Source organism: Centruroides sculpturatus, unplaced genomic scaffold (assembly GCF_000671375.1).
Source record: "Centruroides sculpturatus isolate CEXI.00-Female unplaced genomic scaffold, Cexi_2.0 scaffold690, whole genome shotgun sequence".
In the NCBI taxonomy this organism is placed as follows: Eukaryota; Metazoa; Arthropoda; class Arachnida; order Scorpiones; family Buthidae; genus Centruroides; species Centruroides sculpturatus.
In genome coordinates, this window is record NW_019385045.1 from 127,434 (window position 1) to 152,425 (window position 24,992).

Here is a 24,992-nt window from a genome sequence, read left to right on the forward strand (position 1 = left end):
GCTTGCCTCCTTGTTTATTACAAGGAGGCAAGCCTCAGGGCAGGGTATTTACATTTATTCAAGTGTTGTGAAAATCATGGCTTCTAAATAAACAGAAAGGTGATTTGAATTAAAACAAAGCAAGACATCATCAGAAGGAGTGAAAGTTGACAAAAATTTCCTTGTCAAATGGGAAGAGGTTCAGGAGTGTACCAACACTCATTATCCAAACAGAGCTGAGGCCAACAGGATCAATGATCTCTACAACGACACCCTTGCCCGTCATTTCTGACAGGTGTTGAAGAAGAGAGAGAAACAGACCACCCTTGGACATGTTTTTCAAGAAGCCAGCTGCCAAAAAACAAAGAATGGAACACGAGGAGATGACCCTGCAAGCACCGGTAGCCTCTCCTGAACCTGACTCTGATTAAAAAACAATAAAAAGAGACCTGCAATGTCTCTTTTTATTGTTTACTGCAATGTGTAAAGTCTGTATCTGTATGAATGTGTAAAGCATTCCTCCACCTCCTCCTCACAACATCTGACTACCCGGCATAATTGGTGACTGCTCTATTTTCATTTTTTTTTATAGTACAGTATGGTTATTTTATGCCGCGGAATAAATTATATGTTTTAACATGTATTTCTATGGGAAAATGCATTTCGTATAACGGACTTTTCACTTAACGGACGTGCACCTGGAACGGATTAAGTACGTTATANGGTAAATCGTTCAATTCTTTGTTACGTGATAAAATATATTTTTTTAAAAATTTAGAATATAAAAATTATCTTATTCTCTTTTTTTAGTTGAACGTCCTATAATATTCGATCGATCAATGCCTACGGTCAACTTTCGATAAGGTAAATCGTTCAATTCTTTGTTACGTGATAATATATATTTTTTTAAAAATTTAGTCTAAAGACAAGATGGTTCGTGGTGCTAGACGAGGATGTGTTAGACTTAAAGTAAGTTGTGACATTTTTTAGTTTGTCATTTTTAATGTAATCAAAATACAGGGTGATTCAAAAGTCACACAAATTTTAAAAAGTTAATAACTCACAAACTATTTACAGTAAGATGATGCAGTTTTCACAGAAATGCTTAGAAAGAAGTGGAATTTTTTAGGTGTAATAAAAATTTTAGTACCAAAATAGTTACATTTCTTGCCATAGATAGTGCTTGATAAGATTATATAATTTCTGTAGTTATTACTAGAACTTACACTATGAATATTTGTAGTTTTTTATTCTTATTTTAACAAATTACAAATGCTTTCAGTTTCCTACAGTGCCATCTATGGCAAGAAATGTGACTGTTTTGTACTAAAATTTTTATTACACCTAAAAATATCCCGCTTCTTTCTAAGCATTACTATGTAAACCGCATCATCTTACTGTAAATAGTTTGTGAGTTATTAATTTTTTAAAATTTCTGTGACTTTTGAATCACCTAGTATTTTATTTCAAGTATATCAGTTGGCTTAAATTCAATGGAAGAGTATAATTTATGACAGTTTAATTGAGACTAATTGTCGTAGGAATTATATAATTGCATGTAAACTAAGCATGGTGTATAGTAATAAATGATACCAACAGATTTTAATTGGTTTATGATATGGCTAATTAATTATAAAAATATTACATATTAAATTTAATACAAGATGGCAGCTTAACTTTTAATCCAAATTACCTAACATCTTTATAATAATAATAATAATAATAACAACAACAACAATGACAACAGTATCTTTTAATGTAATAAATTATAAATAATTTTGTAAAATTTTAGATCCGTATTATCAAAATTATATCCAGATTGTTGTTATTTTTTTAAAAATTGTATTATGGCTGTATTTATTCTATTTTACTTGCACTATTAAATTTTATTTCAATTAGTTATGTATGCTTGGATTTAAAACAAGATCATATTAAGTTTTAGAGACTAGACATATTCAAAATACAAGTTCATGTGTTAACACTGTAAATTTCCAAACAAACAAGGATATATGATTAAATATTAATAAATTTCCTGTGATTTATTAATAAAAGTTATTAAATATTAATAAAGGTTCCTGTGATTGATTTCAAAGAGTCCAAAATATTGATGTAGGCTCTGTTGCAGATTGTATCCAAGGGTCGGCAAGAATTCTGATCCGAAATGCATTTAAATAAAATATCTGAGAATTAATTGTCTTCTAAGTAATTCTTGAACTCAGGTGAGCATTGGATTCAAAGGACATAACATTTCGGTTTATTCGTCCAAAAACCCCTTTTAAATGGTTATAAAAGGGACTGATTATATTTGGCAAATATTGCTAATTTTAGCTTCTTATTAATAAATTAATTATTTCTTTCAAATTTGATATTAAAAATATTTCTGTCATATATTTCATTTAAAATTATCTTCATTTGTGAATTATTGCCTCAAAAACATTTTTTCCACATTAAATAGAAGAATTACTTTTTATTTAATGTACTTTTTTTGTAGTTATTATCATTTCTAAATTTATGAAAATCAATGAAGAATAAAATAATTATAATAAACAAATTTATTACTCTTTTATAATAACATTTTATTGATTTAGTGAATGTCTCTTCAATCCAAAAAAATTCTTTCCGGTAGACTACCTCACAGCCAATTCAGGTTATAAACTCCTTTTATTGTTTTTTACAGATGCATTTCGAGCTAGGTTAATTTACTAGCTCCTCCTCAGTGCTTAAGAGTTCCATGAGTTTCATATGATCTAATTTTCACACTTATACGGTACTTTTAGTCCCGTTTACAATATTTTTACCATCTTATAAAATTACTCAAAGGGCTTGTATCGNCTATTATTTGACCTTTATTTAACATATTCCTACTTAAAGACCATTAAAATTTATATTTTAGGGCTTATTAATACTACTTGACCCATCAATTTATTAAAAATAATAAAATGAATGATCTTGGTGTAGCCAGTATAATGAATCAATTTAATGAATCATAATGAATCATTAAATTATTGTTTGATTCATATTTTGGACTTGAATCTTTTCAGACAGGAAAAAGCTAAGAGAATAATTGAAAAATAAAAATAAACAGAACTTTTATTCAAGACTTTATATTTTACAAATAATAATAAAAAAAGCAGAAAGCACAATAGAAGTGATAGCATTGAATACAAACTAATTTATACATGAAAAAACTATTTACAAATATTTAGATCCAGCCAAAACGTCTGACAAGACACAACCAATGGTAAATTCAAATAATTTAATAGTTCACTGCACTAATGACTGTTTTAACTATAAAAAATTATATTTACTTAAAAGATTATGTGAGAGCATTACATTATTTTTTTCACACCAATGTATTCTGCACATTAAAAAAATACACAAAATAATAATAGCCAAACCATTGATAGGCTCAAAAAAAAGTTCTCTTAGTGCCTACAAGACAGAAAGAGCAAAATAATATGTCAATTACATCATATTAACTTACATCTATTAAATCAACATATATTGAAAATGAACATGTGTGGTTTTTGTTTTTATTACTGAAAATGAATTTTTTTCCTTCTCAACAGGATTCTCCTAACAAAATTAATAAATCATTTTGCTGATAAATCAGTCTGCACTTTTCATTTGTTAAAAAGTTATTTTTAAAAATATGAATAAAATTCATTTAGTTTTGAACATCACTTGTATCTATGAATTGAGCAGAAAATGTCAATGTTGATGTTTTCTTCTCAATGTCAGATACTCCGACAGATCAATCATAATCAAGGAAGCAACAAGATCTCACTCATATTTATTGGATGTACTGCCTAGTAAAGCAGCTTTGATACAACTGAATAAGCAAACTAACAACATAGTCATTTCATTTGAAAATGTTATGTCATTAGTTTCATTATTCAGTTGTATTAAAACCACTTTACTAAGCAACATGCTCACTTTTGTTCCACTCTAGTTTGTATCAATCCATTAAAAAGCTGGCAGACTTATGCAAATGCAGACTTTTGCAATAAATTGCCTAAACAAATATTACAAGTATAAGAAAAAAATAACCAAAATGCCAGCATAAAATGAAAAATTATCTGATGAGAAAAACAAACATTTTCAGTAACTTTAGCTGTAATCATCAGGTTAAAACATGTACAGATAAAAAAACAGATGAATTGTACATTGTAATTTAAAGGAAGAAATATCATCTGACTAGTTGTTGATGTTATGTGTAGTATTTATTGCTGGACTTCAAATACAGATCTACATGCTTAAGGATGTTGCTATCCTTGTAATTTATGGTCATATTTTTCTTACAAGCCCTATATATCTCTAGCTTCTCAAGGTGTATGAAAGATGTTTGCACTCTGATTGCATGCAAACATCAGGCTCCATCTGTGTGTTTTGATTTGGTATTCCGTGGCCAGACTGACTAATACAGTTGTGTAATGTCCCCCTTTTTTTTTAGGTTATGTTCTTTTAAATGTTGTTTGAACAGACATGTTGTGGCACCAACGTATTCCATTTGCCATCCAAGGCCAGTACGATGACCAGGATGGAGTAAACTCGCGAGAGATGAAGTTCCTCAATATGATCCTTAGAATTTCTTAGTAGAAATAATATGGGAAGGTTCCTTTTGAAGACTTACTTCATCATTATTATTGACCTCTGCAGATAACACAGTTGAAATGCATTTACCAAGAAATTGCAAAGACCAATAATATTTCACATCACAATCAGAAGATTGTTGCATATTTTCATAGAAGACAAAAATTCAGTAGAATCTGTTATTGTTATCAGTTGTTTAATATTATCAGAATTTCTTATAATTTGAAACAGCGTTGTATAATTTTTGTTTCTCAATCAGACTTGCGGTCCACCGCCCGGTGGTTACTGTAGGGACTGGACATTTTCAACTGAATAAATATGGTAAAATGCCAAGTGTTGTAATTTGCGACACTTATTTGTTTGAGAAACAAATAAATTATCAGAATTAGCAAATCCAAAAACATACAGATTAAAATCTAACCAATTTTGAGTTGTATTGTCAGATAATAAGATCAAATCAAATAATTTATGTAAATTCAAATGTACTGTACATTGTGGCATAGACTATCAAAAGATACCAATGTTGTTATGTTCTCGCTCTACAATTTTAGTATATTTTTGAATTATATAACACATAATCATTTTTTTTAACTATAGTTAAATCACCATTACAATTATTTATTGTGTTTATTTAACTATCTTTTGTAATAACTTTTATTACAAAACTCATATCTTGTAATAACTGTTAATTAAATTGCTTGAAGTTTAAGCTTAATTTAATATTGTTTTCGTCATCACATTGCCGATTTAAAATTTATTTACTTTTAATTTCATAACTTTTTAAGTCTTCATTTATTAATGACATTTTTTTTATTTTTAAAAATTGTTATATGAAATTAACTTACTAGAACTCATAATAACACCCATTCATTACAATTTAATTTTAATAAACATAGCAAAAAAGTCCATTAAATCTCAGGCATCTGAAATCGATCACATTTCTCATATTGAAAATGACATCAACTAAAGAGCCCTCTGGAAAATTCTTATTAAATAAATTCGTCATTAATTAAAAATATATTTTATATTTTATAAATACAATTTTAAATTAATTATTATTAACATATTATTTAAATTATTATTTATTTTATATTATTCAAAACTAAATTTTCTAATTTTTTTTACTGTATAAATACAACTAAATGCTAAATACTCATGGTGGAAGTGATTACAAATAATCAAAATTAATTTTTCCGTAAATACAATGATTAATTATAAAAAAAAATATTTAAGAATAAGATGTTTATAAAGTTAACTAAATGGCAATATGGAAACAGTCTTTATTCAAGAGAGTCCGAATTCGTGATACGTTCGGATTGAATTCATTCGCACTTGTAGTTTTTTAAGTGAAAAATGTTCAAAATGTCATTACATTATGTATTATTGTTGCTTTATTATTACTATATTTACTTTATTATTGTTAAAATATAACAGTTTGTGTAAATACCTTTATGTGTAAAGATTGTAAACTTGTCTTTTATAATAACATTTTATTGATTTAGTGAATGTCTCTTCAATCCAAAAAAATTCTTTCCGGTAGACTACCTCACAGCCAATTCAGGTTATAAACTCCTTTTATTGTTTTTTACAGATGCATTTCGAGCTAGGTTAATTTACTAGCTCCTCCTCAGTGCTTAAGAGTTCCATGACTTTTGTGAAACTCATGGAACTCATGATGCATTTCGAGCTAGGTTAATTTACTAGCTCCTCCTCAGTGCTTAAGAGTTTCACTGAGGAGGAGCTAGTAAATTAACCTAGCTTAAAATGCATCTGTAAAAAACAATAAAAGGAGTTTATAACCTGAATTGGCTGTGAGGTAGTCTACCGGAAAGAATTTTTTCGGATTGAAGAGACGTTCACTAAATCAACATATAAAACAGCTAAACCATTGGAAAATTCAGAATAAAATTTTATTGATTAAAATGTTAATGTTTATATTAACAAAATTATTGTTTGAATAAAAGATCTTCATTATTTATTCATGTTTATGTCAATTTTGTTTATCAACATATAAATTGGTAAAATTATATATAAGAATTTTATTTTTGGGCTCACTAGAAGCCAAGTAAACAAAACTTCTGAACACTTAGTTGGTCCCAGGTTCATTTCTGACCAATAGACTGGTTGTATATAGTTTTTCAGGCTTTCTTTCCATGTCCATCATCTAAATAGGAATCAGTTTTTACATATAATGTCTTTCAGGAGACATCAGTCTTTGACAGATTTTCTAGATGTTGCTTTATCATTTATAGACAAGCAGATAAAATTATTTGGAAGTTTTTCATTTTTACTGATAAATATATAAAGATATATACAAATATATACAGACTTACTTAAAATACTCAAAAACTCCAACAGTAATGTGATATTAGCATCATAACTAACGTTCTTGGAGTTCTTATGCCTCCATCTTTAGGTTCTGCAGTCATTCGAATGCAGAACAACTTTTTTTTGTTGGAAATAGGATGCCATTTGTATCATACTTTTTTAAAAGGATGAACTTTATGTGCTGTTTAAAATTTAGTGCTTATATGTTATTATTGTTTGGTTAGTGCTAATGACATGTTTACAGTGTGATATTTTTTATATCTCGTATAAGGCTCTCCATACCTGGGCCATTGAGTTGCTGTCTTTATAGTTGATGGCCGTTTCTTTCCTTGTTGCCTAACCTAATATCACACCGCAAACACATCATTAGCACTAACCAAACATTAGTAACACATAAGTGTTAATTTTAAACAGCATGTAAAGTTCATCTTTTTAAAAAAACATTCCATATAAACATCATCATTTGTCCAACAAAAAAATTGTTCTTTGTTCAAATGACTGCAGAACCTGAAGATGAGGCTTAAGAACTCCAAAAACATTAGTTCTCATGCTAATATTACGTGTTACTGCTGGAGTTTGGGTATTTTAAATAAGTCTATTGTTTCTCCAGTTAAATAGAGGTTATTTATATAATACAAGTATATGCATATTTGTATTTCTGAAAGTATCATATTATTCTTAATGTTTTTATAATTGATTTCCAGATTAATTTTATTAATTATAAGCTGATAAGTATCACATATTAATAATACATAAATGTACTTGTTAATTCATAATTAATAAGATTTGAACAAAATTACAGTTGACTCCCCCTATAACACAGTAGATATGTTCCAGTTTTTATGAATCCATTTTCTACAAGTCCAGCCAATCACAGCCCGGCACGCATGCAGTTTACGGACTATGGCTGTTTGAAAGGTTTCTCCATTAAAATAATCGATTCTAGACTAATTTGACTCAACATTTCCAAAACATGTATAATTTTTTGGGAATAATCCATATAAACTATGTTATAAACAAAAAATTGTAGGATTACTTACTGACAAGTGAGTGTTTACCGTTTGACAACGCTATTGCTTAAGCTTGTTTCGTCCTGGAGTGGCGCATCGAACGGTGGGCACGTGTTTCCTGATAAATTATTTTTTTTGCAAAAAATTTGCTGAACTTTGGTGACATCATTAATATAAATATAATTTTTATGGGCGTTAAATAATAAATGATTTTTAGTAGGTCCACTGCTCGTTTAAACTCAACGGTTTGTACAATATTCGCTATTGGTCTAGATTCGGTCAATCCTGTCGCGACATGAGTCGGAGATGACGTTTTACTGTGTTATATGAGTCTCTTTTAGCGTGTTTATATGAATACATTTGCAATTGTACTGAATTATAGGAGTGTTTTTAGCATGTTTGTAAGAATACTATCGCAATTTTTTTGCCATGATATAGGAATCCTAACTATAGGAACCTGTGTTATAGGGGGGTTGACTGTACATTGAACAAAATCAAAATTTGTATTCTTTAGAGTTAGGTATAACAAAATATTCTGCAATTGAAATAGATGTTTATTGAATAAAGAAGTGAATATATAAATATTCACTTCTTTATATTTAATATTCTTCTTTCAATCTTTTAATTTAATTCTTTCAACCTTTAATATTCTTCTTTTAATATTCTTTTGTCTTCACTTCTTTCTATATATATATAACTTAATTGTCTTGGTGTTGTAAATATTTAATAATTCGCTTATATAAAAGTTTTGAATATTTTATTCAAGGGAGCTGTAATTGGAATTGATGATGAAGATGATAGTACTTTTACAATAACAGTTGATGGAAAAATTTTTCACTTTCAAGGTAAAATTTAAATATCATTTTTAAAATCAATTTAATTACATAATTGGTTCACTAAAGTTATGTTTTTATTTAAAAGATGTGAACTGTGAATATGTTATCATTTGAAGTTAGATATAATTATAGTAAGAACTTCATTGTTTAGCACCATATATCAGAAATCATTCAAAGTTGTTCACTTTTAATACATCATTTCCTACTTGATTTGCAATTTGATATTTTAAAATTCCACCTCGTAACTATTGTTATTTTAAAAATTGATTAATGAAAACAATTTAAACATTATTGCTGTAAATGATGAACAAATAACTGGAACTATGATTAATCTTTAACTCTCAGCACCATGCAAGTGCAAATATGGTGCTGAGAGTTAAAAATATTAATGCTATACTAATGATTTAAATAGCAATTTTGATAATGATAATTACATTAATTAGATATTGAGAACATTTAATATTTGATATGCTCTCTATTTTTTTATTCATACCTTTGCTCTTAGCAAAACTTATATTATATATTAGATAAAATCTACTTAAATAATAAGTTAATATATGTCATTTATTAGAGAAGGTCAATAAATAAATATAATTTTTTTATGACAGTGTTACAAAATAATATGGTGGGAATAAAACAATATCTATTTTTTTATGTAGTTTCCCTTGTATATGCATATGATTCACTAATTTACAACTTTTGGAAGTCTTACCTGTAAAAATTTATTTCAGTTGAGCTCTCAGCAGGTACACAGCCTCCTGTGTCTCTTTAACATTTGAAAATTTTTTACCACATGTGGGTAGTATTTTAGGAATTCAAACAAGTAAAAGTTCAAAGGAGCCAAGTCAAGGTTATATGGTGGATGCTCTAATATCTCAAATCTCAAATATTTTATGGTGTAAGTTGTCTGAACCCACCTATTACAAACTTTATGGTATTCCATCTCATTACTATAAAACTATAAAGCCGATCTATGACTCATGTTAAACTTGTCAGCAGTATTGTGAATTGAACTTACAGATTCTCTGATTAATTGCCTCTTTCACTATATCAGTTGCCACAGTGGTTGGGCATCTGGAACAGATATCATTCACATTGTTGCTCCATTCATTGTAATTACTGATGTGCAACCAATTGAGTCTTTGTACTTAATGATTTGTAGCCACTTGACTAAGACAATCTTCACTGTACTGATCTATCATTCAGCAATAAATTCTGGATGGTTTTGCTCCCCTCAGCATTCAAAAAAATTCAAAAAATGACCTATACTACACTGCTCTTCAGTGGTGCAGCTATTTTAGAATTATACTGCCAGATTAATGTGACAGTGTTACCATTATGGCTGCTCAATGCATGTAGCATGAACCATTATGGTTTGCAAATTATCAGATTTTCTTACATTCCAATTTAATGGCAGTTATTACATTATACTTATTAATTGACTTTCCCTTGTATAATGCTGTCTCAAATTATTTAAATTGAATATTAAATGAATATAAATATTATTTCAATAAATTAAATTAATGCAATTTTTTTATGCTAATATTTTGTATTGAGCTTTGACGAGCAATTTAGAGTAATTTCTGATAAATAAAATATGAAATAAAAGCAAAGGAAACAATTAAATTAGAGTTATAACTTACTTTTAATTAATTAATACTTTTGTAATTGTTATTTAGCTAGAGATGAAGAAGAGCGAGAACGTTGGGTTAGGTCTTTAGAGGAAACTATTTTAAGACACTCGCACAGTGGCTTATATCATAAGGTTTGTGTTACTTTTCATAATTTAAAAAATTAAACATATTATATAGAATAAAAGTAATTTGAATGAAACATTAAAAAAAGATATTGAATAATTATTACACAGACTTACATGATATACTTTAAAAAGTAAAGGATAGATGCAAAAATTATCAGTTTGAGATAAGTTTCTTATTAGAATTGTGCTAGACCTAAGAATAAGTGTTCTTAAAATTGATATTTATTATTCTATTATTTTAATTTTAAGAATTTGATGATAAAATATAATATATATATATGTACTGTACATAATAGCTGAATCAAGCATTATAAACTGCATAAAGATTAGATAATTCTGCTAATCAGATACTAAATCTTTATTTATGTTTTTTTATATTAAATTAAAAATTATTAGAAGTATGAATCATACATTCCCATTTCTAACTATTAATATTATATTTCTCATATCTAACTTATGGACAATAACATCTTAGTTTTTATCTTAATGAGTTACAGAATTATATAATAATAATTATAATCATTTACATTACATTTTTATTTGAATTTAGAAATGGGATGAGCTACATTCATCTTCAACATTACAAGATTTTGATAAAAAGTTAATGGAGTCCGATGCTTATCTTCAAATTTTGATTGATCAAGTCAAGGTAAGATTATTTTTAGTTGCGGAGAAAAAAAATGCAAAATTTTTAACCAAATATTTTAAAATTTATCAAAGTTGTTAATTCTTTAACATCAGTTTTGCCAAAATTATAGAAGTTGGTTAAAAGGATTTTTTGAAAAGCTAAATAATATATTGTATTTAAATTTGACAAATTGTCAAAAATAATTATTAAAAATGTTTTATTTTAGGAACTTGATTTAAGAATAGAAAATAGTACTGATGAAGTAGAAAAAGCTCAACTATCTAATGTGAGAGATAAAGCTAATGCAAGTATAATATTTTTCTAGCACATCAAAACTTATTTCTTTTAGTTATATTGTATTGTATGCTATATATGATAATTAGCATATTAATATATATTTTTAATATGTTCAAATACTTTGGTAATGAGTTTATCTTTCAGATATTTATTAACTTTTGAAATATTTATTTTAAAAATTAATAAATTTTGTTTAGTTTCAGATAAATATTTAAGAAATGTATTGAATATAAAAGGTCTTTACATAAAATTTGATTACAAATGCTTGGTACTTTATACCCCAAAAAAATGTAAAAAATTAGACAGAAAACAGACATGAAAACACCTGAAAGAGGTGAAATGTAAGGCACTATAAAACTATTATAGAACCAGCTATGTACATTAAATTTTTTTATTCACAATCAGAGCACTTTTAAAATCACATGATGCAATAAGCTATATAAATTTTTCTTAAATTTTTAACTTGAAAAGATTATTTATTCTCATGTAGAAGAGTTTTACATTTACTAAATGTTTTCTTTACATTTAGTAAATATAGTTTTTGTTGATATTACTGGTGCAAACTTCATCTTTATAACTTTTATTTTAAATGGATTGTTATCATTGATTGGGTCATTCATCTTTACAACTTTTATTTTAAATGGATTGATATCATTGATTGGGTCATCTTTCATCATTGTGGTACTGGTACATCCCACAGAATTCTAGCCATGATTTTTCAATAAAATCTTGCCTGAAAGTTTTCAACAGATCTGCAGACAGTATTATTTTCAGATTTTGATTTGACTGAATCATCTTCAGAATCTCCAAACTGGATGCATATCTTTCTCTATCTTTTAGTTCAAAAATTTATTCAGATAAAAATGCTAAAGGTAGTTCAAATGGTAGAAAATTTGTTTTAATAGATTTGTTTATAATAAAGATTGTGCTTGTGATATGACTTCAAATTTGGTTGAATTAAATTTTGAAGGTATTTCTTTATCTTCTCAAAATGCTGTTGTAATAAATCACAGTTTTAAAAGAAGAATTCTACTATGTATTAATGGTAGCTTTGGGGTATTTGGGAACAGTTTACTTAGTACAATAACATTACTGAAATATATTATTGCAAGCATTAATTAAAAAAGTATATTCATAAAGTTCATTCACTTTACTTAACATTCCAGTTTACATTATCTCATGTTAGCTAGCATGCACATAGTGTGAGCTAAACATTAAATGAAGTGTTTGAGAACCATAGATTTTTAATAGATTGCTTTATCTTTTAATAATAATAATCACAGAGTAAACAAAAAGGCTGTTGTAACTTCACAAGATGCAAAGAACATTTAATTATAGATTCAGTCATTCTACACCAAGCACACAAACAACTCAAAAACTTACTCATAGCTTACCTAGATTACAGAAGGTATTTGAAGCATTCTTTATTCACAATTATTGCATACATTACATCTGTACAACATATCCAATACTTATTAAATTTTTAAAAAAATACATTGCAACACTGGAGAACAACAACAGATTTCAGACTTTACGACATGCATCAAAACAAATCAAATACACGTAAGGCAAGGTATTTTCCAGGAAGGTTCATTAAATCACTCTGGTTTTGTCTGACCTTGAACCCCCTATTTAATAGGTTAAACAACATCTAATATGGATACAATATTAAACACAACAGAACAGCACAATACATAATCAAACGTCCTTACTCTACACCCAATACATTTAAAGCTATACATACATCAACCAAAACTGAATATTATTGGGCTAAAAATGGCTATAATACTAATAGTTTAATAGACAATTTGGCATTAGAGTTAGGTGCTATCTCTTGATAAATTTAATAATTTTAATTTAATTAAATTTAAATAATAATTTTAGAATTACTGGAAGAAAAAAAAATTCAGTTTATAATATTAGGCTTTGGTTAATGTACAGTCGACCCCTCTATAACACTGTTGATTATTCCGTTTTATATGAATTCCATGTTGTACGAGTCACTTAGATTTTACATATACGTGAGCCGTTCACAGCCCGGCACATGTATTTGTAAAATCTAAGTGACTCGTACAACATGGAATTCATATAAAACAGAATAATCTACGGTGTTATAGGGGGGTCTACTGTATAGCTTTAAACATATTGGGTATAGTAAGGATATTTGATTATTTATATAAACCTTGCCGGGGTTTGTGATAGCTGGTTGAGTGCCTTGGGAGTTGTTTGCATGTCTTAGGCGCTGAATGCGTCCCCAACCGGCATTGTAATAACCATTGATGGTTATATCGTTAGCTTATATATGCTGGAAGAGAAGATTGGACTGAAGGTCCAGGTAGCGTAATTGGTAACACATCTGCACGGTAAGCAGGAGTTGCGGGTTCAAGTCCCACTTCAGGCCAATTCTTTTCTTCCAGTAATTCTAAAATTATTATTTAAATTTCATTAAATTATAATTATTAAATTTATCAAGAGATGGTTCCTAATGCCTAACTCTAATGCCAAATTGTCTATTAAATTATTAGTATTATAGTTTCTAGCCCGATAATATTCAGCTTTGGTTGATGTATAACAGCACAATACATATTCTCATCTCGTACTTGGACAATGAAAGTTTATGCATCTCTACATGCACAACTAAATAATCTCTTAGAAGTTACACATACTTAGTCCATCAACATTCAAATGGAGTTTGGCCTAGACAAAAGTAAAATGAATCCTGAAGAAAGATGATTTTGTACTCAGTAATGGAGATGATGATGTATCCATGAATGAGGGCAATCTATAACTATTTAGAATTTCAATAGACAAACTCACAGAACACACACAAATGAACAAACACTAACAAAATACAATAGCAGATTAAATTTAATACTAACAATGTAGCTGAGTGCAAAACATACATTTAAAGCAATAAACATATACATTGTCCTGGTAGTGACATATTCATTTGGAGTTGCACATTGGACACATATATACAAATGAAATTCCAAAGAAAAATACAAACACCATTTTAAGTCCTCTGTAGAAAGGCTGACTATTCTTTGTAAAGAGGGAGAACAGAGTCTTACAGATATAAATCTTCACTACAAACAAATAGAAAATAGAAATATTGCAATAGTTTTTATACAGAAAACAAGAAACAACACAATTAATTCCTGAAACAAAAACAGTTTACTGTTAAACTTAAGCAATATTCACCTGGATTTACAAATACACAAAATTCACATATAAATCAGACAGTTCTAGGCTTGAAAGGAGTTCCATGGTAAGCACCTTAACAATCTTAGCCAGAATTATGTTGATAGAACTGTATCATACTGTTGTTGGCTGAATTACAGTTGTCTTGTTGGAGAGACAGAAAGGTTCATGATTGCCATAAAAGACCAGGTCATAAATACAAGAAACTATAGGAGGCACAATTTAAAAGACAACACTCACAGTTTACACTTGTAGGAATGCTACAGCATGCTTACAGTTATACAACACATCACTTTGGGTTGCAAGCTTTTAACAAAAATACATTACTTACATTAACATAACCAAGTAGCAAATATAATACAACAAAAGCTTGCACACAAACACAAACAAATTATTACATACTCAAGAACCATACTATAAATACACACCACAGATGGTCATAAAAAAATACACACACACACAAAATTACCCTGAGCTATAATCACAGATAGAACAATCCATCACAACAGACTAGACATGTTCATTGATAACCAAAACAAATTCACATTCATTATAGACATAGCTATTCCAAATCCCACAACATATAAAATGTAGTGAAAAACTAGTATATTCTTCAGAACTTATCCATGAAATAAAGGCTGTGGAAAATGGATAAGGTTGGTTCTCATTGTGCCTATAGTCTTTTCTTACACAGATGTCATACAACATACATAACATAGAAGTCTATAAACATTAGGACTTCATGACAGCACACACATCACACAACAGAAGACTACCATACTAAATGTATGGTAGTGACCACATGTCACATAGCAAATTCTTAAACACGAACAGCATGTAAATAAAGTATTAGGTTGTTCTATTGCTATGCTTTGACCTTAGTCTAGTTTAGGATTAGGCATTAGTATATAAGCTGAGAAGGATATAATCCACCAACACTACCATAGTAATAAATATAAGCATCCTGAAACTCGATATATTAGTAAAATGCCAAATGACTGCCAGATTAAATTGGGCTACTTCACTACTATTATTTTTAATCTGGTTAGCATAACTGGCCATGCATCTGCATGGTAAGTGGAAGCTGTGGGTTCGAGTTCTACTCTGGGCTGAGTCTTTTTTCCAGAATATTCTAAATTATTTATTAATTTAATCATAATTATTAAATTTAGTAAGAGATGGCACCTAATGCTTGCCTTTAGTGACAATTATTTAGAAATTAATTACAAATAATAATGGTGAAGTAGTTTGATTTTATCTGGNTTTATTACATAAATTAGAATATTCTGGAAGAAAAGAATCTGCCTGGAGTGGGACTTGAACCTGCAAATTCCTTCTTAATATGTGGATGCATTGCATGCTACTCTATGCAGATCTTCATCTGACTCTTTGCTTCCAGACATATTTAATATTAGATATAACCATCCACAATTTCTTCCAGAGTATTCTAAATTATTTAATAAATATTAATTTAATTATAATTATTAAATTTAGTAAGAGATGGCACCTAATGCTTGCCTTTAGTGACAATTATTTAGAAATTAATTACAAATAATAATGGTGAAGTAGTTTGATTTAATCTGGCAGTTACTTGGCATATTACATAGTAGTAATAAACACTAAATCATATAAACAATACATGTGGTCATGGCTAAAAGTTTGGAAACATGGAATGACGCAGTATTATCATTATTGTAATGTACATACATTTCGTCACCAACAGATATTATCTTTTCTTATTCTGAGATGTTTTTAATTCAGTTTTATTTAACAATTAATATTTGTTTAGAGTGACAACAAAAGTATTAAAACTTATTCAAATTAACATTTCCAAACATGACCATGGCTGAATGTATCATTATTTAACATATTTTAGTAAATAAAGATTATATTTTGACAACTATTAAATTGTGATACTCAAAACATGTTTTATTAAAGAATCAACACAAAATAAATGAATATGATTATCAAAAACAAGTCCCAAATACTTTAGAAGGTCCTCCTGGCTTTTAGGGGTATCTAGTGTCTAATCATTACTAATGAGCAAGGTGGCTTAAAAGTACTTGGGATGTTAAAACAATATATAACATATATTTTGTTGGTTGTCTAATAAAGCAGGTTTTGGATATTTGTTTTGTGTTAATTTAAATTTGATAATATATTTAACTAATTTATAATTTTTTGAAATTCTTATTTCAGGCAATGTTAGAAACTATTAAACATTCAATTGTACTTTTACAAATTGCCAAGGTAAGCAATAAATGCAATTAATTTTTTTGTAATCATTTGAAATAATTAAGTATTCATTCAACTCTGACTATCCAGTTATGTATTAAATGTATGAAACAAATGAAAAGATTTAAAATAAAGTATTATTAGTATAATTTTCATTTTTGGTGAATGTGTGTGTATGATAAATATAAAATAAATAAATTTAAATATTATTTGGCTCAAACAATTTAGCTCAAACAATAATACTGTACAGTACGATGGTAATTCACACAAAGCACTATTATATAAGGTTTTATTATACATTTTCTATTTTACAAGCGTATAAATTAAGAGTATTTATTTTAACAGACAAGTGCACATTTTGCTTTAATTGTAGTTTATTATTCTCTTATATCACATAAAATTAGACAAAACTTTTAGATTCTTTCTGAAGTTATTGGTTATTAATATTAAAAAGGTCCAATAAATTTCAGATCTTGGACATTTATTCTTTGCTTTAAGTCCTTAAACTGTAATCTCAAATTGCTCATCCAAACAAAGATGCAATTGAAGGAAAGGAAAATATCTTAGGCGAATCCTTTATGAATGGTTACTATCAAAGTAGAAGTTCAAATTCAGTTTAAATCTTTGATTTTTCATGGACTTTATTTCACATTTATGAAGTTACAAAGGATTTAGCAACCTAAAAGAAACAAAATTCAAGTTGGCAATATGGCTTATTATGAGATATATGATGATTCCATGTATTATAACATATTTAATATTACATATGAATTTTTTTCTATTGAAATTTTTATACATGTGCTTTTTATTTCTATCATAAGCTCACTTATCATCCTTTGTTCAGCCTGTTGTTCTCTTCCAGGTCAAAGTACTTTTCATTTACCATGTTATACTTTCAACTGTTTACCATATGTAAAAGATTAGTTTTTAAGTTTAATAATTATTTTTTTATGTCATTTTTATTTTATCCATACAGAAGCATTCAATAACATACTAGTGGATTTTATTATGTTCATAATAAATATTATGATTATTATTAGTTTGTTTTAATAAAACATTTTTTACAAAATGTCTGAATTATTAGGGAATACATTAAAAATATACTTTGTTAGGATAGCAAAGTTTTGATGAGCAAAAAATAATGTAAACTAGAATACATCAAAAGTAATGATTTAGATGAAATATTTATAATTTCCTGTAAATTATTTTTAAGAATTCTGAAATAATTATTTAGTTTATTAAACTACTTACATATATTTTATATACATATTTAAATCAATATTCAAGAAAAATGAATATGCACTGTTTTACATTCTGAATGTAGATGTTTTCTTTGAAATGCAATCATATTTTACAGTTGATACAACTGCTAGCATTTTGCTAGCAAATTATACAATAAGTAACCACAACTGTAATTTGCATAAGCAGCTAACAAATATACATTTGAGACAGTTGCAGTATGCTTACAAATTGACTAATAAAATATTAATAGTTTTTAGCATGTGTAAATTACAAACAACATAGTGATAAAAATAATAAACCATTATAGTAATTGATAATATAATATCTATAAAATTTTTATTTTTTGTATTGTGAGTCATTTCTGTTAGTTGAGATTCCATTACAGAATTCCAGTTTATTGTTATTTTGAATAGTCACAATGACATGAAAGTATTTGCTCATTCAATGTGTGCTTAAAATTTACATAAAGTATATTTACATAACATTTGGTGGGAGATGGTTTGCTAGTTATTAAGAATAGCTGTTGAAGTTGCTTGCATGGCTGAAAATTATAAAGTGTGGTCATTGTTCTATTGAACCAAATGTTTTATTAAGCAGTATTATTATTGAAATTTTTTTATTAAATTATATAAATAATTGACTAATTTTTTTTAGAATACAACGCATCCTGTGAATGGTGTTTACCATTCTTATACAGGACCAGAAAAAGCTCCTTCCAATCATTTAGCACCTCCATCCATATTGTCAAAAGCAAATGGTAATGTTTAATTACTAACATACATTAAAATGTTAATGATTTAAAGTCGAATAAAAATTATTATTTTAGTAGATAGTTTAATTGCTGCACAAAAATTTGTCAGTGAAACAGCAATAACTGGTATTGATTGTGCAACTGAATGTTTAGAAGATACATTAGGAAATGAAGGAACAAGAAGTGCCTCAGTTCCTTCTTCTCTTAATTGTAGCAAAGATTCTATTCCTGCAACTGTACAGGGTAAATTAACATAAAGATTTTAATTTGCATGATTAATAAATTTTTATTAATTAGTTAAATTACTAATTACATAAAAATCTTACATATAACAGATTGGAATTTTATAAAATTTCAGAAGTGCAAGAAAAATTACCTCATGTCACAACTGCTCCTGCTACACATCTGACACTCTTTGTACCTGAAACATCTTACTCAAGTAGTGATGATGATGACTACTTTGATGCCACTGAAGATGCTGGAACATCTTTACAAAGTCCAAAGTAAATATTTATGTTTTACTGAATTGTAAGCTTGTTCTGTAGCTTGTACTATTAATAAAATATATATATTAACTAAAACTTATTGGTAATAATTTTCGTGATAGTATTGTTCTGATTATTTTTTAATACAATTAAACCTATTTAGTTGTAATTATTTTATTTTAAAATTTAATCAGTATGCATTTATGATATCAGAAAATAATTCTTATTGAAGAATTATTGTAAATATTATTTAATAATTTCAATTATTTTATTTTAAAATTATGTTATTTATTCATTATAGATAAAAAGAATTCATTATGAGTAAAATACTTTGATTAATAAGCAAATTTTTAAAGTACAGTAGAACCTCGATTATCTGGACTAATTGGGGATGAAGGTAGTCCGGATAAGGAAAAATTTGGATAATTGAAACAAATACTTTAATTTGTCTTTTAATGATAATACAACATGTTTTCTTTTTGATGACATATCAGTAATATTAAAAATAAATACTGTATTTAAATCGTGATCAAATTTTCAAGAAACAAACATTTGTATTGAATTTGGACTACTACTGACCAACGCTAACAGACTACCTATTGTTTAAAAGGCCCTCTGATGGCACAAGAAGTCGGATTTTATAAAATAAAAAGCAGTTGAAACTGCATTTTTATGAATAAAAATTTGACAAACTATTTATCGTTTTATGACGAGTAAAACTTTTTCGTTGCGTTCGCGGCTTTTAAGTGATGCATAAACCTTCAAGGCACGAGACCCGTCGGACCGCAAGGCATTGGTGAGGGCCCACGTTGCCCATATGCCGCCCTTGGTCATAGAAATGATGTAATTTGAATATAAATTATTTATAAATGCGTATGTCAAGTTATATTTTTATTATGACGCAAAATATATTTAAGAGTTTACGACCACTGTGCTGGGTGAGACGTTGTTGAAACAAAAAAAGTTATGCATTCCATCACATACATAAACAGTATCGTAATTCACCAAGTGCAAATCAGCAAATTCGTAAAATTTTTGTTTATTTGAACAATCCAGATAATCAAAAATCCAGATAATAGAGGTCCGGATAATCGAGGTTCACTGTATTTCAAATTTTTCTAAGTTTAAATAACATATTATTTTAATGCAGTGAACATCTTTATTGATATACGATTTATATTAATTAAAAGATGTATGTAATTTATTAATGGTTAAAATATTTAACTACAGGGTGATTCTCTTATTAGGAAACCCAAACGTTCATCAATAACTTATATTATATATTATTATATTATATTATAGCTTCCTATAAAATTTATATGCACTTACCTTCTTGCAAAACAAGGTCTTTCTAAAGCAGATATTGAAAATTGCCTCATTTAGCATCCAAACAATTTTGTACATGAGTTATTGAGAAATGTTTGAGTTTCTTAGTGAGAGAATCACCTTATGATAAATGTCTGTGATCTTAAACTGATTCTAAGATTAAATAATGATTTGGTTTAGTGAAAGGTTTTTGGTTTTAATTTTTTTGATTTAATATTTATAAAATTCACTTCAGCATGTAACACGTTTCTGATGTGATGATAAAATCTTTGTAGAATTTTCAATTAACTAATTTTTCATTGTATAAAAATCTATTAAACTATGAATTTCTGGTATTTTGTTTTTAACATAAATCTCTAACTTTTGAATTTAATATATTTTTAAAATTAAAGTTAGAATTAAAAATCTTTTTGCAGATTTAAAAACATTTTTTGAAATTGTATAATTTTTAAGCAGAAAGTAGTTTACAATATAAATTTTATTCTGTTTTTAATAGTTTGAAGTATAAGAGTAAACATCCTAAAGCCTGATATATTAATACTAAACCAAACGATTGCTGTAATTAATCTAGATTGATTATGGCAATCGTTTGATTTGGTATAAGATTAAATATAGTAGTGGCAAAAATATGTTTTACAATCTGTGTAGTTGTTTAAAAAAATTATATATATATTGTTTAAAAGGCCTTCTGATGGCACAAGAAGTCGGATNATATATATATATATAATTTTTTTAAACATCTACACACATTGCAAAACATATATATTATATATAAATATATTTTTCTCTATAATTATTTTTGGCATTTTTCTACAATATTTTAAGTGAAATCAATATTCTACTATCAGTTTTAGTAATGCATACGTACATGTGTGTGTGTGTGTGTATATATAAAAATTGAGGCATGGAGGCTTCAGAAATAACATGTTATTTTTTAGACTAGAATGATGGAAATTACTAAATTTGAGTATGTATAATACAATTTTTTCTGCATATTTTATTTGAAAATTAAAATAAATTAATAAAATATAATGAATAATTTTACTCTTGAGTCTTAAATAATTCTTCTCCAAGTAATAATTTTTTTCTGCTTTTGAAACATTGCACAGTTTAGAAAAAAGTTAGTCAGAATTTTTAGGATCTTTGCAGAATGAACACAAATTTAGATACAAAAGAATATTTAATTTTTGTATTTAATTTGGAACTTATTCAGTTTGATTTTTTAGTAATGTTGATGTGTCATAATAAAGATCACAATAAAGTATAATGAGCATGTACTAAACCTTCTGAATATCACAGGTGAAATACTGATTTATTTACTTTTTCTTGGTCCAACTGAATATATCTAAACAACTATAACAGTTTAAACTTAGAACGATAATCTCAACAGTTCTTACTATTCTCAAAAATTAGACTCCAACTAAAGTTTGCCTTTGTAATAATGTTGGTGAACTAATTCCAGGAGTAATTCTAATGTGAAAACTTAATTTTGAAGAGAGCTTTTTTTTTTTTATAGTAGCTAGTATTTTACCAGGTGAAAACTTTCTAAACATTTATCTAAACAATATTTTAATTAATACAAAAATAAATTAAAATTGCCAAGGACTATAAATTAATGTAATTAATTGTATTTTAACGTTTTTACATAACAAGGCGGATGAGAAGCCTCAAAGAAAAGGTTGCTTCGCTCGTGAAGATTGTTTTATTCCTGAGGTTGTGAGAAAGGACAAGATGTGAAAACTTTTATTGTTGCTTCTATACAGCAAATACTTATCTAAATATATTGAACTAAATGACCAACATGCTACTTTTATTGAACTAACTTTCATATTGGTGCACAAGGAATCAAATCTTTATTTATTTCAATAGTTTGCAAGATAACATATTTATAATGAAAATGAAAAGTACAATGAGAATCAAAGAGTACATCTAGATATTTAAATTTATTAACTTTCTCAATTAATATCCCATTTATCTGATATTTGTAGTTGACCTCCATGTCAAAAATATCATAATTTTCAATTTGTTAATATGGAATTTAAGGTGTTTTCTTTCACAATATTTAGAGAGCTTGTCAATTTTTCTTTATAATTCCGTTTTCTTTCTTGAAAGCAGTATAATAGCTGCATAAATTAAAAAAGAAAGGCTAAAATTATCCATGGGTAAACAAATCAGACCAATATAGAATAAACAATGCCAGGCTGCAATTTTAGTTTATTTAATTTAAAATATATTCTCCACCTCAAATTAGTAGTGGCTTGCTTCTGTACATCATACTTTTCCTTTAACAACAGAGTTGTGCCAGTCATCTGTCTAATACCTTCTGGAGAAAATTTTTGAAATGAAATAATGTGACTTCTGATTTACATTGGAAGTTCTTATATAATTAATCAGGGCCTCCTGCCACAAAGGTTTCCATATCTGATCTTGACTTTTATGTATCTAACTATGAGATTAAGGAAAGACAGACAGACAGACAGACAGATGACAGTGGGAATGTACAAGTTACAATTTTTTAAATTGCAATCCAATAAGTATGGGCTTAGAGGATCTCCTTGAGGCAGGCTTCCTGGGATTTGAAAAATATTAAAATGCAAATTTTTCTAATGATTACTATATCAAATTTAACAAATAAGAGTATATTAGTCTAACTACTTTAGCAGGAAGGTCTAAATCTACCAGCTGGGATGCTAATTTATTTAAATTTACAGAATCAAATTTTTTGGATAGATCACCAAAAAAGCTGGTTGGTGAGAATTTAGGTTGCAAGAGAATTGGAGTGAACCAGAAAGGACAAAGATTACACTTAATGTTCCCTTATTTTATTGAGAAAGCAAAATGAAATGGACCAGGAAGATCTTTCTCAGTCACCCAAGCTATTAATCTGTTTTTTTAATAAATGGCAGATGATTTTCCTATAAACTGATTGATCACAGAGCAATTGATCTGTAATTACAAGAATCCAATTAATCACCTCTCTTATAAATTAAACTATGAAATTCCAGGTTTTAGGAATTAACTCTGATAAAAATATCACTTTAAAATTAAATATATGGATTCTAAATTGACATTTTTTACAAATTTGAGTAAAATGTTATCAGAACCCAGTGTCTTGCCACTTAGAATTGGAAAAGATGATATCTCAAATTCAAATTTTAAAAGACTTGTCAAATGAACTATTTAAGGAAGGAAATTCAACTCACTCCCTCATTTATATTTAGATTCAAAAGTGACCAATGAGTTTTCTAACGAAACAATAGTCACATAAATTGGTTGTATGATTTTTTTTATATTAATTCACCACAGACCAAAAAAAAGAGGCATTTCTGATGTGTTTTAACAACTTAATTAAATTTTTATAATGTTGTCATTTGGATTTACACGTGTTTTTGTACATATTTTTATTTTTTATATTTTTATTTTTTAAATTTCTACAAGATTGAAGCTTGACAAGAGATCCTGCTTCAAAGAAGCAGGATCTCTTGTCAAGCTTCAATCTTGTAGGAAAGTTTTAGCTCTTCTTTTCACATTCTTGTATTCATTATTAAACCAGGGACTGTTTTTATTGAATTTAGTGTGTCTAGAAATAAAATTATGACTTTGTTTTGCATGTGTAAAGCCTTAACAGTTTTCAAAAAAAAAAAGATACCAACATTTCTGATAGAAAATACTCAATTTTAAGGAAAATATTCCCCAGTATTGGGAGTTTTAGATCTTCAAACCAATTTTCTCTGAGTAAAGAACAAGATTTTGTGTGTGAAAGCATTTGCAGCCTAAGTTTTCCATTTCAAGAAAAAAGATCTCCTTTGACAAATTCAAACATTCTTACTTATATTAGTTCTAATCAAATCAAGTATAATTCTTATAGGAAAATGATGAGAAGAAAAATCTTTGGTTATTTTGTCAACAACAGTGCACAAGGGCCATTGATAGGATATTAAAATTGATAACAGCCTATTTTTGAGATGTGAGCTAGAACTTTACTCATATGTTTTGAGATGTGAGTAAAGTTCACATGGCAGTCAAAAAATTTTTTTATATAATACAAAAAGGCTGTCTGTCTGTCTCCAGTAAATTGCCAAGAATCACTCCGCAAGAATATACATAATTCAATAATGCTTTATCATTGTTGTATAAAATTTACATTTTACATTCTTTTATAATCAGAAAATATTTTTGTTTTAAATATTATTTACATATATATATATATATATATATGTAAATATAAATATATAAAATTACTTGTCCTGACTGACTGAGTGACTGATTGAGTNATATTTTAAATTCTAAAAGTGTTATAAAAATTTACTTAACAGAGGGAT

The 24,992-nt window shown here is 27.6% G+C and overlaps 1 protein-coding gene across 1 annotated transcript in view; it reads left to right on the forward strand.

Moving 5' to 3' along the window:
• LOC111633850 (oxysterol-binding protein-related protein 9-like) overlaps positions 1 to 24,992 on the forward strand; it is an 88,102-nt gene that overhangs the window by 13,415 nt on the left and 49,695 nt on the right. The window contains exons 2-10 of the mRNA XM_023378486.1: positions 898 to 948; positions 8,677 to 8,755; positions 10,426 to 10,511; positions 11,056 to 11,154; positions 11,360 to 11,437; positions 16,831 to 16,881; positions 18,763 to 18,865; positions 18,935 to 19,102; positions 19,218 to 19,362. Of these exons, the coding sequence (XP_023234254.1) occupies positions 898 to 948; positions 8,677 to 8,755; positions 10,426 to 10,511; positions 11,056 to 11,154; positions 11,360 to 11,437; positions 16,831 to 16,881; positions 18,763 to 18,865; positions 18,935 to 19,102; positions 19,218 to 19,362 (860 nt within the window). The remainder of the gene's footprint in view (positions 1 to 897; positions 949 to 8,676; positions 8,756 to 10,425; positions 10,512 to 11,055; positions 11,155 to 11,359; positions 11,438 to 16,830; positions 16,882 to 18,762; positions 18,866 to 18,934; positions 19,103 to 19,217; positions 19,363 to 24,992) is intronic.